Source organism: Leptonychotes weddellii, chromosome 4 (assembly GCF_054177405.1).
Source record: "Leptonychotes weddellii isolate Sample4059 chromosome 4, ASM5417740v2, whole genome shotgun sequence".
Taxonomy (NCBI): Eukaryota; Metazoa; Chordata; class Mammalia; order Carnivora; family Phocidae; genus Leptonychotes; species Leptonychotes weddellii.
The window spans coordinates 26,332,897-26,345,601 of record NC_138372.1 but is presented as its reverse complement, the minus strand read 5'-3'; the positions used below and the strand labels follow the sequence as shown (position 1 = coordinate 26,345,601).

Sequence of the window (12,705 nt, the reverse complement as noted above, 5' to 3'; positions counted from 1 at the left end):
TGTGGTCTGGCTGCTCTGGGCGGCGAGCTGTCCCCTGGGGCAGCTGGCCACACCTGAAGGGAAGGCTGACAGGGCCTCGGCTGTGAGAAGCATTTAGATTCTGCCCCTGAACTCGTCCCTCTCACTTCTTCCCCTCAACACCAGGTGCTGCCCCCACACTCTACCACACAAGAAGCTGGTGGGGTCTGAGGCTCCTGCCTCGCGTCTCCTTGGGGCTGGGGCTCTGGGATCCCAGACCCATGGGCTCCATCTCTGGACTCCTGCTCAGCTCCTCCTTGCAACCTTGGCGTCCCCACAAGGGCCAACTCCCCAGCAGCGCTGGGCATTTCCAGGGTGACCTTACCCACTCCTGACCCAGTCTGACCCTCAGGCTCATGCTCTCCTCTGGTGGCGTCAGGGAAGACCCTGCTGACCCACTGACACAGTGTCATGGCATGTCACTGGAAGTTGGTTCATGTACCCATTTTTCAGATGAGGGAACTGATGCTTGGAGAGGGTGAGTGCCTTGCCCAAGGTAAGAAGTAGAGCTGACCTCCCGGGATCCAGAGTCCGTATCCTAGAGAGAGAAAGACGTGCTGTCCCCATGCCTCCTTGTTCACCTCCCCTGTCCCAGAGGTTGGCTGAAAGCCCAGCACAGGGCATCTGTTTGGGTGGAGGGGCCTTCCTGGTAAAGCTCATCTGAGAGGCATGGGGGAGCTCTTGTCTCAAGTCCGAGGCTGGATGGCTAGTGTGGGTTGAGGTGAGGGACGGGAGAGGGGATATTTAGGAGAAACTGAGTCAGAGGCCAGGCACACGAGGACTGGGCTGGGTCAGGACTGTGAACTAGAGGCAGAAGGGCAGGGACACTCAGGGCTGTCCTGCACAAGCAGGGAGGCCAGGGAACTGGGCAGTTTTGCTCGAGAGCCCTCCCCAGTGGCAGGGCTAATGGGGTGGGTGGGGATGGAAGGGACAGCCACAGTGGCTCCTGCCCTTGTCCCATCTCCTGCCACTTTCACTTGGGAGTGGAAAGCAGGGGACAGAGATGTCCTATGAATTGGCAGACGCAGTGAGTCAGGAAGAGGGACCCAGGTGTCCTGGCTGCCAGCCCAGGGGCACCTGATAGCCCCAGAGGACCCTGCTTCCCTAGGGTCAGCCAGCCAGCCCAGGGCTGCACGGTCTGTCGCATCTGGCCACAGGGCCATGCACGGTGGGGTGCTGCTCAGACGGCTGGACCTCCGCCTGGGGAAACGCTCCCACGTGCAGACGCACTCGCAGACACGTAGCCGCCCCCGCCCCACCCATTTACACACAACCCACACGCAGATACAGGAGCACAGATGTCACAACCCAAAGATGTACACAATCACACAGACTCACACGTTCATGCCCACTGGCCCTCACGGGAGGGCCACACCGTGTACTCACTATAGTCTTTTATACACGCATAGCTTTCTTTCAATCTCTCTCTCTCTCTGTCACACACACACACATACAGCACAGCACAACCAGGTGAGTGGGGAGCCAGGCACCTGGAGTTCTGTTCCTGCATTGTCCTTGCTCTGTGACCTTGAACCAGGTCGCCCATTATTTTAAAGCCTTTCCTGGTAGCTCTCCCCATCTCACGCCTCCCCCAGAACTGAACACCCCACCCAGCACGGGCCCTATCTCCGCACCGAGGCTCCTTACGCTGCTGCCTCCCCCAGAAAGGAAACCCCTCCACAGGGGCTGTCTGAGCTGCCAACAGGTAGGTGCTCCACCCGTGCCCTCCACACATGTGATGGAGTCATTTCGCTTTCAACAGGCCTTGACTCCTCCTCCCAGCCCTGAAACTCACTGCTTCTCACTGAAGCTCTTGTTAAAAGGTAGATTCTGGGGCGCCTGGGTGGCTCAGTTGGTTAAGCGACTGCCTTCAGCTTGGGTCATGGTCCCGGAGTCCTGGGATCGAGTCCCACGTCAGGCTCCTGGCTCGGCGGGGAGCCTGCTTCTCCCTCTGACCCTATCCCCTCTCATGCTGTCTCTCTCTCTCTCTCTCTCAAATAAATAAATAAAATCTTTAAAAAAAAAAAAAGGTAGATTCTGATTTTGCAGGTCTGGGGGCTGAGATTCTCCATCTCTAACCAGCTCCTGGGTGATATGATCCCGTGGACACACTCTGTGCTGCAAAGCTCATTCCTCCAGGCTGACCCTTTGCAATCCAGCATTCCCTCTGCCACCTCCTCCAAAAGGCCACCGGTCTTGGCGTGCTCACTGCTAGGGACAGGAATGTCACCACCCGGAGGGCAAGATTTCCTTACCATCTAGATCCTGGAACTCAAATTCTCCTTCCCCCACCAGGTTGAGCTCCATCTCCAGGTAGCCTTCAGGGATGACAAACAAAAGTCAAGGGCTTCTGGACTACTCTCCTCCTAGCTGGGCAGCCGTGGTTCCTTCAGTGTGCCCGGGGCTATTTCCTTTGCATATTCAGAAGTTGGTAAGGTCCTCCTAATGTGTGATGAGAACTGCATGCAACACTCTACAGAGGTCTGGCCAGAGCAGGTGCAGGGAGGCAATCACCTCCCTTAATCTATAAATCATACTCCTATTGACATAGCCTAAAAGTTAACTAAATTTCTTCAACAGCTGCCTCATTCTGCTGGCCCGTATTTACCTTGTGGTCACCGCAGGACCCCAGAGTTTTGCCCTCACACGAGCTCCTATCATATAACTGTCCTGGTGAGTGACGGTTCTGTTACACAGCAGTCCTGAGGAATGTGGTTTGTAGTCAGTAAGTGGGGTCTCCTCCTTCCCCCCTCCTGACAATTTACTGACTCAGAGATCTGGGCAGTTGCCTTGCTGGCTGGCCCACTGCTGTATTCTCTCCGGCAGGTTTGGCGTCCCCTCTGTGTTTTTGTCCTGCCTGTTTCCCTCCACCCCATCATGGTTCAGAAACCACAAACTCACCCCTGCTTCTTTGTCTCTCTTGTATTTCTGGAACCAGCTATAGTAGGGGAAGGTCTAAATTAGGGAGCCTGATACAAATGCTAACCCATCTTTTCCCAAGGGACCACTTTGGTCCCCTGGGGCCTTGAAGACCTACCATGTGCCATGCAGGGGGCAAGGCGTGACTTGAATGTGTTGTATGCCTGACTCAAAGTTCTACAGAAAAAGGGGCAGGAGGAGGTGGGATGAATTAGAACACTTCATTCATCCATCCATTCATTCATTCATCCAGTAAGTATGTGTTGAGCACCTACCCTGGCCAGGTACTGCTGTGAGCACTGGGGAAACAAGAGAGAATAAGATAGGAGAAGCTTCCATATTCGGGAGCTAATGACGTTCAGTTGGGGTGACAGACAAGACAACTGGATAAAGATAGAAGGGGAGAAGCCAAGGAGGGAGACGGGGGAAGGAAGCCACTTCAGTCAGAGACAGTGTAGCACACTGGTTAAGGACCCAGACTCTGAAGCTAGAATACCTGTGTTCGAACCCTCACCCTCTCTGCGTGGCTCTTGATGAGCTCCATGCCTCAGTTTGCTGACCCTTAGGTTGTTATAAAGTGCATGGTGCCATGCCTGTGACCTCGTGGGTGCTTCTTACTACATGGGGTGGTCTAAGAAGCTTTCTTGGAAGAGGTGATATTTAAGGTTGAATAGGAACCAGACATATACAGATCAGGAGAAAGAAGAACAGCAAGTGCAAAGGCCCTGAGGCAGGAAAAGGTTTGGCTTGTTTTGGGGAATTGAAAGAAGGCCTGTGTGGTTGGAGAGGGCGAGTGAAGGGAGAGGAGATCAGATTCAGGAGGGGCCAGTCAAGTTGTCTGGTTTGGAGGTCATTGTCCCTGGTTGGATTCTAAACTAAGGCCAGTGGGGCATCAATTAAGGGTTCTAAAGTTTCAGACCTGAGTGTGCTGTGGTGTGGGAGAGGTTCGCAGGGAGCCAGGAAGAGGTCAGCAGCCAACCCTAGGCAGGGCTCTGAGCCAAGGCCATAAACCCAGCCAGAGACTTGTTCCAATAAGGTTGGTGGGAGAAGCGCCTCCCCACTGTTCCTGAATCTTCTTAATCCACCGGGGCCTTGAAGGGAGAAGCAAAGAGGCCCAGAGGGGAGCTTCTGAGGGATGTTATTTTGCATCTTAATTGCACGCTAAGCAGGCCCGTGGGCAGGGCCAGCTGCCGAGACTTAGCTGCCACGAAACTCCGGTGACTCAGGCCACAGAGCCTTAAAATATTTATTTTTTGCTGCATTTGGAATTCAGTGTCTGCAAGGGAACCACCACTGGGAAGCAGCACGCGGAAGCGGGTACCTGTTGGCAACAGCAGTCTGGAAACAATGCAGGGTCGCGCGGGTCCTGCCTCCTGAGCATGCCTGTGGGGTGCTCCTCTGCGTTGGTGGCAGGTGCCTGGCTTGCTCAGCTGGCCGGCCATCCCAGGCCCCTCCGGGAGATCACGGCTCCCTCCATTACAAATTGATTTTCCACTTTGTAGCCTGGGCGACTGGTTTGCAGCCCATCTCACATTCCTTTTGGGTCCATTAGAGGGGAAAAAAAAAATCTAACTTCGTGTCCTGGACACATGAGGATGTGAGTGGGCGTATTCTGGGAGTGTGTATGTACAGTTGCATTGACACGGAGCCCCGACTATCCCCAGGGGTGTGTGGCGGTGGGCGGGGGCAGTTAGCAGGGTGGTTCAGATGGTGGAGGAGCTGTAGTTCACTCCCACCCTTGCCAGCCTGCAACCTTGGCCAAAGCACCATACCCCTCTGCCCTTCATCTGAAAAATGGGGCTGAAACCCCCACCTCACAGGGCTGTCCTAAGTCTTAGATGAGGTTACTTACCCATGCAGAGCACTTGGCCCAGTGCCTGGCTTGGCTGGTCCTGAGGTCTCCATAAATGGTGGATATTATTATTGGTGCATTCGGTAGGGTGTGAGCCAGGCTCACAGGGGCGGGCCCCCATATGACCCGTGGGGAAGCTGACCACGGACTCTCGGACACCTGGATCCTGGCAAAGGACTCAGGCTGGCAAAGTTATGCAGCAACACTCTCTCCTCCTAGGCATGACTGCTGGTGGGGATGGGGCTGTGGGGGAGCTTCAACGTTTGATGACTCAGTTCCAGCTTTTTTATTTCGGAGAGTCTGCTGAGGCAGGGAGCGGGGCTGGATTACCATGAAGTGCTCCTAATTTGCACAGAGAGATAAGGAGCTCATCATAACTGAGGGGGGGGGGGGACTGTTATTTCCAAGCAGCTGCCGCGAGCTGGTCCTAGGTGAGCCAGAATCTCTGCGCTGGGGGTGGGGGTGCCTGTGCTCACTCTGCCTCAGTGGCCCTGCGAGAGGTGATCTCCGTCCTGGCCATCATGGCAGGAGGTGGCAGGGGAGGGACAGACACTCCTAGACAGAGGTGCTTGGGAGAGAGACATGGATGCAGAGAAGCCTGAACTCATATTTCTGAAAACTGGACAAGTTACTGAGTTTTGTGAATGCCTGTCCTGCCCAAGGATTACAGGGTTATAAACTGGAGGCTGGGCTGCCATGTATCTGTGCCCTCCCCCAGGCACTCCCCCCACTTTGAACCTGACTGAGGGCCTACGGGGAGGATGATCCAGATGCTTTTATTTACTAGGCTTGCTCGGCCTACAGTCTGGGCTCCTGCTGCTGAAGGGACAGAAGGCAGATCCTGGGAAGGATTTTGTGAGGAAGCATCAAGAGGGCCCTATGCAATCCTAGCCTCAGGTGGCCTTTAGGGAGAGGCCTCTGGCTGATGCCCCCTTTCCCTGCTTGGAGCCCCAGCAGACACTGGCTGCACCTGACAGGGAGAGATAAGTTGCTGAACTTTCTTGGGCTTGGGAGGAGGTCAGGTGGGCAGCCGAGAGGTCTAGGGGACTTCGTTCTGGGGGGGACAAGCTCATCACATCTGAGCATGGACATTGTCTTGAGGGACAGCTGCAGAAGAGGAGACCTCTCAGGGTGGTTGGGGCCGTCTCCCTGGGCGGCAGGAAGGACGGCTCTGCCAGGGTGGAGGTCTTGGAGCCGAGCGATATGCAGTGAGTGCGCTCATGGAAGCCGCCTCTCCACCGGTCTGTCCTGCTGCCCTGTGGGTGCCTCAACGTGAGCAGAGTGGGCCGTGGCTGCAGAGTGGCAAGAGCACTGGACGGGAGTCCAACCTCCATCCAGTCCGTAAACATTTATTGAGCACCATGGGATTACCCCATTCAATCCCACACCAGCTCTGTGAGGTGCACACTCGTTCCGTGGTTCATTGATTCTAAGATACAGTCTTAGAGGTGGGAAAGGTGTTTTGGTCGGTGAGGTTATATTGGGGAGCATTTTTCCTTCTCAGCGGTCTATGCAACAGTGGCATGTTTTACATGAATGAATAGTTCTATGAAATACAGAATTCTCCCAATTTTGCAAATAAGGAAATAATAATTATAATAATGTTAATACACTTGTTAAGTGTTGAACACATGCCAGGTGCTAGATTAAGAACTTTATTATTGTTGTTATTATTTCCACTTTGCAGATGAGCAAACTGAGGCTGAAGAGCACTTGGGGTCACACAGAGCATGAATGGTAGGGCAGGGATTGGAACCAAATCTGGCTTGAGCGCGACTCCCTGGGTTCTGGATGCACTGGGGAGGTCAGTGCGTCCATCTGCTCTGGGGGAGAGCCGTGAGCAGGGCAAATGTGGTGCTGGCCTACTCAGACCGTCAGCAATCTGGTGTGGGTGAGGTAGCCTTGCGGGCTGAGATGGCTTTGGGGGTCCTTGAGGAACTGCTGCTGAGGGTGGGGTCAAGAAGGAGGCGTGTCCAGTATTTTTGCTTTAAGCGTCTTCGCTGCTAGCATTTTCACCCCATAACTAATTCAGGGTGAGGCAATTTTGCCCTAAAGCATAAAAAATAACTGGTTGAAAATAATGCAATATATGTTAAGAAAAAAAAAAAGCAGAAGAAGAAGGTAGTGGGAGGGGAAGAATGAAGCGGGGGAAATCGGAGGGGTAGACGAACCATGAGAGACGATGGACTCTGAAAAACAAACAGGGTTCTGGAGGGGAGGGGGTGGGAGGATGGGTTAGCCTGGTGGTGGGTATTGAGGAGGGCACATTCTGCATGGAGCGCTGGGTGTTATGCACAAAAAATGAATCATGGAACACTTCATCTAAAACTAATGATGTAATGTATGGGGATTAACATAAGAATAAAAAAAAAATAAATAAAAATGCAAAAAAAAAAATAACTGGTTGATGGTTAGGTTTGACAGTTTGTTTCATCGACTGGTTGGCGGTTTGTTTTCATGTCTCCACTGACACAATCCTCCCATTTTTATATTATATAAATCTTAGCCCTCATAATGGTCTGGACTGTGATGCAGAGTTTGAACTCACATTTCCCAGAGGACTTTGGAACGACCATCAAGGGACATGTGACAAAATGCCAAGAACGAGCAACAGTGGAGAAGGATTTCACATCACAATACAAAGTTCATTTACGAACATGCATCCTAGTTTTTGGAAACAGATACTTCTGAAGGAAGAAATTTCAGTGAAAATCGAAGAAGTGCGATGCTGAACAAGAAGTGGAATCCACAAGCAAAGAAAAATGTGTAATACTATGGCCGAAAGACTCTGAAGACAAGTGCATAGGTACGGGTACGATCCACTAAATAAAATCAGTTATTTGCACGGTATTGCCATGAATCTATACGTATTTTAAATGTATTCAAATACTTTGTATTTTGCCATAAAGTCTTTTTTTAATTAATTATTTATTTATTTATTTTAGAAAGTGGGAGAGAGTGAGAGGGAGTGAGAGTAGTTGGAGGGGGCAGAGGGGAAGAGAGAGAGAGAGAGAGAGATTGCCTTAAGCAAACTCTGCACTGAGGACAGAGCCCCAAGGCTGGGCTCGATCTCAGACCCTGAGATCATGACCTGAGCCTAAATTAAGAGTTGGACACTTAACTGACTGAGCCACACAGGGGCCCCTGCAATAAAGTCTTACAAATTTTGTTCTTCACCGTTCATGTTTCATTATGTCCTTTTTAAGGAATGTCCCTCTTTTTTTTTTTTTTTTTTTTTGTGGTTTTATCTGTGATGGCAAAATTGCCATAGGGCCGATTAGTATTGCGGTAAAAATACAGCAAAAATATGTACAGCAAAGATGCTTATGGCAAAACTACCTAGAACCGGAAGGTGGGTGGAGTGACTACAAGGGAATGTTCAGGAATGAGGGTTGGGGGTGTTGAGGAAAGTGACAGGGGTGCTTTACAAAGGACATGACCATTGGCTCTCCCATCTCCTTGCCATCACTTCCCTCCCTCCCCTCTTTCTTTGCCACTGTCTTGTACACCATCATCTTCTCCAGTCAGGGGATGGGGTCAGCGTGCACATCCAAGGTGGCACCAGAGGTCATGGGATCAATGTACCTCAACTGACTCTCACCAAGAAGTGACTGAAACCTCAAAACCATATAAAGCTAAATCCCTGAACAGGAGAGCCATGGACAGGGACATAAAGGGGCTGATGGTAGAGCCTCATAACATGTGATGGGAAGGCCAATAAGCTTTGGAGTGTCAGGCCCCAGAGAGGAGACAGGAGTGCAACGTGGGCAAGAATGTAGACATCAAGGTCAGATAAACTTTGGTTCTAATCTGGGCTCCTCCACTTACTCGTATGTGGTCCAGGCAAGCTTGGTGATTTCTCTAAGCATTGGTTTCCTCATCTATACAATGGGAATAATAATGTTATTAGTTGCCTACTGTTACATAATAACCACCCCCCAATTTAGCAGCTGAAAACCATTTACATTTATTATCTTGCAGTTTTTGTGGATGAGGAAGCCAGGTGTGGCTTAGCTGAGTCCTCCGCTCAGCGCGTCTTGCAGTCAAGGTGTCACTGGGCTGTGGTTTCATCTGAAGCCTGTGCTGGGGAAGGGTCCACTTCCTAATGCATGCATGGGTTGTTGGCAGAGTTCAGTTCCTTAAGGACTGTCAGACTGAGGGTCTCAGTTAATCACTGGTGGTTGGCTGGAGGCTGCCCTCAGTTTCTTGCCACTTGGGCCTTTCCAGCTTGCTTCATCATGAAGAGCCAGAGAGAGAGAGGGCAGATGAAGTCACAGCCTTTTATAACCTAGTCTCAGAAGTGACATGCCATCACCTTTGCCCTATTCTATTATTATTCATGAGAAGCAAGTCACCAGGTCCAGCCCACACTCAAGGAGAAGGGATTATTACACGAGGTATTATTTTGTGAACATCAGGAGATGGGGATCATTGGGAGTCATCTCAGAATACAATAATATCTATTTTGTGGGAAAGTCATAAAGATTACAGGAGATTCTGCACGTAGGTAATTAGCATGGTGCCTGGCATGTAGTATCTGCTCAATAAATTGACTATTGTTATTTGGTCATTATTCTCAAAGCCAGTCTGGGCTGAGGCTGAGAGAGGACAGAATCCAACAGCTATCCCTAGTTCTCATCAGCCCAGCACCAAGGGATATCAGCTCACCTACCCCATCTCCATGTAGGTGAATCCTATGTTTCCCTGGGCTCACTCCACATGCTCCAGGAACCTTTCCCCCGAGCAACTGTGAGCTGAACTTCCTTGAATGCCCCCTCCTTGTTTGCAAGAAAGGGAGCATCCACCCCTGGTTGGGCTGACGGTCATGAATACCCCACTAGCATTGTCTATCTCATAGACCTTGGCGGGGGGGGCGGGGGCTGGTGGCTACAATGTTTGAGGTTTACAGATTTCTTAGATATAGCAGTGGAAGGGTTTTTGTTTTGTTTTTTTTAATCTGGAAGTTAAAAATTGTGAAGTTTACATTATTGCAAAATAAATAGAACTGTGACTTCTGTTTCACAATTACTGTAGCTCCTTTATGTACTTTTGACAGTTCTAGCATGTTACTGACAGTTACAAGATTTTCTCTCCTTCTGGAAAATTGCGGGGGGGGGCCATGTGACACCTTCCCGCTCTGAATGCTCTGCTCATTAAAGATGAGGAAACCACCACTCAGAGTGGTTAGGTGATTGGCTCAAGATCACAAAGGGATTTGAAGCCAGTTCTCTGGTTCCAAGCACATGCATGGTCTTTATATTATATCCATCCATTTGTTTATTCAAGAAACACTGTTTAGTCCCAACTATATGCCAGCCTCTGTGCCAGGCACTAGGAACAGAGAGATGAACAAATTTTTATTGCAGCTCTAAAACGCTCTTAATGCCCCTCTTTTCCCCTACTCGCACTGGATTACAACTTTTCCAAACAGGGCCCACAGTGTCTCAACATCTCTCCTTCCCCATGCCTATTACATGGTTTTGAGTTTGAAGTGGGATTGTATTTAAGGAGGGGCTCTATCAGCCATTGGTTGGGGTGGAAATGTGGCAGGAAATGGCTTTAAGGTCTCAAGAGAGAAGAATCTGAGCGGATACAGATTTGGATGGAAGGTGGTCAGAGGCCCCCGGAGAAAAATGAAGAATGAGATCTACAGATTAAAGCAGCTGCTTGACTTTTAACAGCAGCCTCTTCTCTAGGCCTTGGCAGTGCCAGACCTCTCCCCTCTCCCTTCCATGGCCCTTGAGGAGTTAAACCCAAGCCACTGCCTTCCTGCCCAGTGAGCCAGGTGATGGGATTGCAGTTAATGGCAATTCGAACACGTTTGGTCAACTAGAAATACATAAGGAGATTGAAACATGAAAATGCCCTCGAAATTTATACAATTGATATATTGTAGCTCAGCCAGCTGTTAACTCCATTGTATGAAAGATGGCAGAAATAATTTGTAACCAGCCTCACATTTGTTTATTGAACCTTTGCAAAGGAGGACATGGAGGAGTCAGCCATGTCACCAGGAATACCTCCACTCCCCACCCCCCATCAGGCCCCCCAGTGCAGTCCCTCAGCCAGGCACGAATTGCTGCTCAGTGGGACATTTGTGTGCTGGACACTCGGCTAGGCACTGGGCACGTGGCAGTGAACACAAGGGAGAGAGTCCTGCCCTCCGGAGCTTACTTACTAGCGGGAGAGAGATTGTAACAAAGGAATATATGAGTAATTAAAGTCAGGCAGTGAGAAGTGCTCTGGAGAAAAGAAGGCAGGGTAATGGGGTAGAAAGAGATGGGAGTTGGTGAGGGGGGAGACTAGGAGAGCTTCCAGACCCTGGGGCCTAAATAATTCTTGAGATGGTGTAAGTGCAAGCCTCACCTGGCTCACTGCTCTGAAGCTTCCTGCTCCATTTACTAGCTGGGTATCTTTGGGAAAGCGACTTAACCTCTCTGAGCTTCAGATGCCTCATCTGTAAAGTGGGAATAATAATATCTGTCACGGGATTATTTGAGATAAAATGTATTAAATCTCATTGTTCATTGTTCTATTTATGTGAATTGTTAAGATTGCAATTACAATGGAAGGTCATTCATACATTCATTTATTCTTTCCTTCACCAAATATTTATCATGTGCCTTCTATGTGCATGAAGGGCCACACCACTCCTGATCTGCTATTCTGGCCCAAGCATAGAAAGATTTTGGCTTAGTTGAGACTGGGCTGGAATATTTAAATAAGACTTTACCAGCGTCTTGGGGATGACAACAGGGAAATAAACATGGTAAAATTTGTAGGTTGAGTATAAATGAACATGTTCATATGTCAGTGTCTGTGTGTACATGTGCATATTTGTGTGTGTGTATGGGGGTGTTGGGGATCATGCTTCATCTCAGGGGGCAAGGTGACTTTGCCCCATTTGGAGTCTGTAGTATTTCTAAACCTCTTACACCACATCACCCCATGGCAGGGGACAGCACAGAGGCTGCCATTCCCATTTGGCAGATGACGTTGAGGCTTCTTCAGCTCTCTGGCTTAGAGAAACCAGCACCACACAGCACAAACTCCTACTCACTTCCATCCTGTATCCCCCACAAAGCATGCTGTATACCCCCCCTTCTGCCTTGACTTCTCAGGGCTCCAAAACCCCCCAAGTTCTGTCTCCTCTCTTCTGGGGGAAGGAAGGGCCTTCCCAAGGGGGTTGGTGTGGCTCTCCCATACACACACAACATGCCCGCTGTTTCCGGCTTCAGTCCCGAGTGTAGATAGCCAGCAGCGTGGTCCTCAGCTTGGGCCCACGGAAAGCTGTGCAGTCACAACCTGGGTATGACCAGGCGGGGCTTTTAAGCTCGCTGAGCCTCAGTTTTCACATTTGTATATGAAATATGTTCATAATTTCCCCCAACTAGTAGGACAGTCATTAGGAGTAAAGGGATGATGGATATGAAGCCCCTGCACAGGGCCTGGCCTCTAGTAGGTGTTCAGGGAATACTCATTCCCTCCTTCCCAAATGCTGTCACTACTCCCAGCCAGAGGGGTTTCTGGTTCTGACTGATTCCTTCAGGACAGCATCTGAGTACCAACCTTTGTCCAGGAGAGTGGGGCCCTGGCTCTTCTGCCGAATTCCTGCCAGGCTCCTCCTTCCCAGGGGCAGGACCATGCTGTCTCCTGTGCACCTGCAACTGACTGGAGCCGTGAATGTACTCGGCCTTGGACCATAACGCTCTGACCCTTCCATACAGCTCTGGAGTGTTGCTTCTGCCCAGAGATACCTGTCACACCACCTTTCACCCCATGGGACTCCCAGGAGGGTAGGAATCCTGGCCACGTGTTTGACTCCTCTGCGTTCTTTACAAAGGTTCAGTAGACAAATGTGAGGTTGGTTGCAAATTATTCCCACCTCCATGGCCTGTCTCTGGTTGTTCTACCTG

The 12,705-nt window shown here is 50.4% G+C and overlaps 1 protein-coding gene across 7 annotated transcripts in view; it reads left to right on the top strand.

The window, feature by feature from the left end:
* Positions 1 to 12,705, top strand: part of LOC115943103 (uncharacterized) — a 160,341-nt gene that overhangs the window by 139,167 nt on the left and 8,469 nt on the right. For 4 of the 7 annotated variants that reach the window (XR_014144809.1, XR_014144804.1, XM_081818106.1 and 1 more), the window contains 2 exons: positions 6,477 to 6,526; positions 7,296 to 7,713. The exons of 1 other annotated variant lie outside the window; for it this stretch is intronic. Coding sequence is in view for 2 of the 6 variants with exons in the window: in XM_081818108.1 (XP_081674234.1) it covers positions 6,477 to 6,523 (47 nt within the window). In the remaining 4 variants the exon portion in view is untranslated. Of the gene's footprint in view, positions 1 to 6,476; positions 6,527 to 7,295; positions 7,714 to 12,705 lie in introns of those variants that run through there. 2 more of the 7 variants (XR_014144817.1, XR_014144811.1) reach the window with 1 other exon arrangement.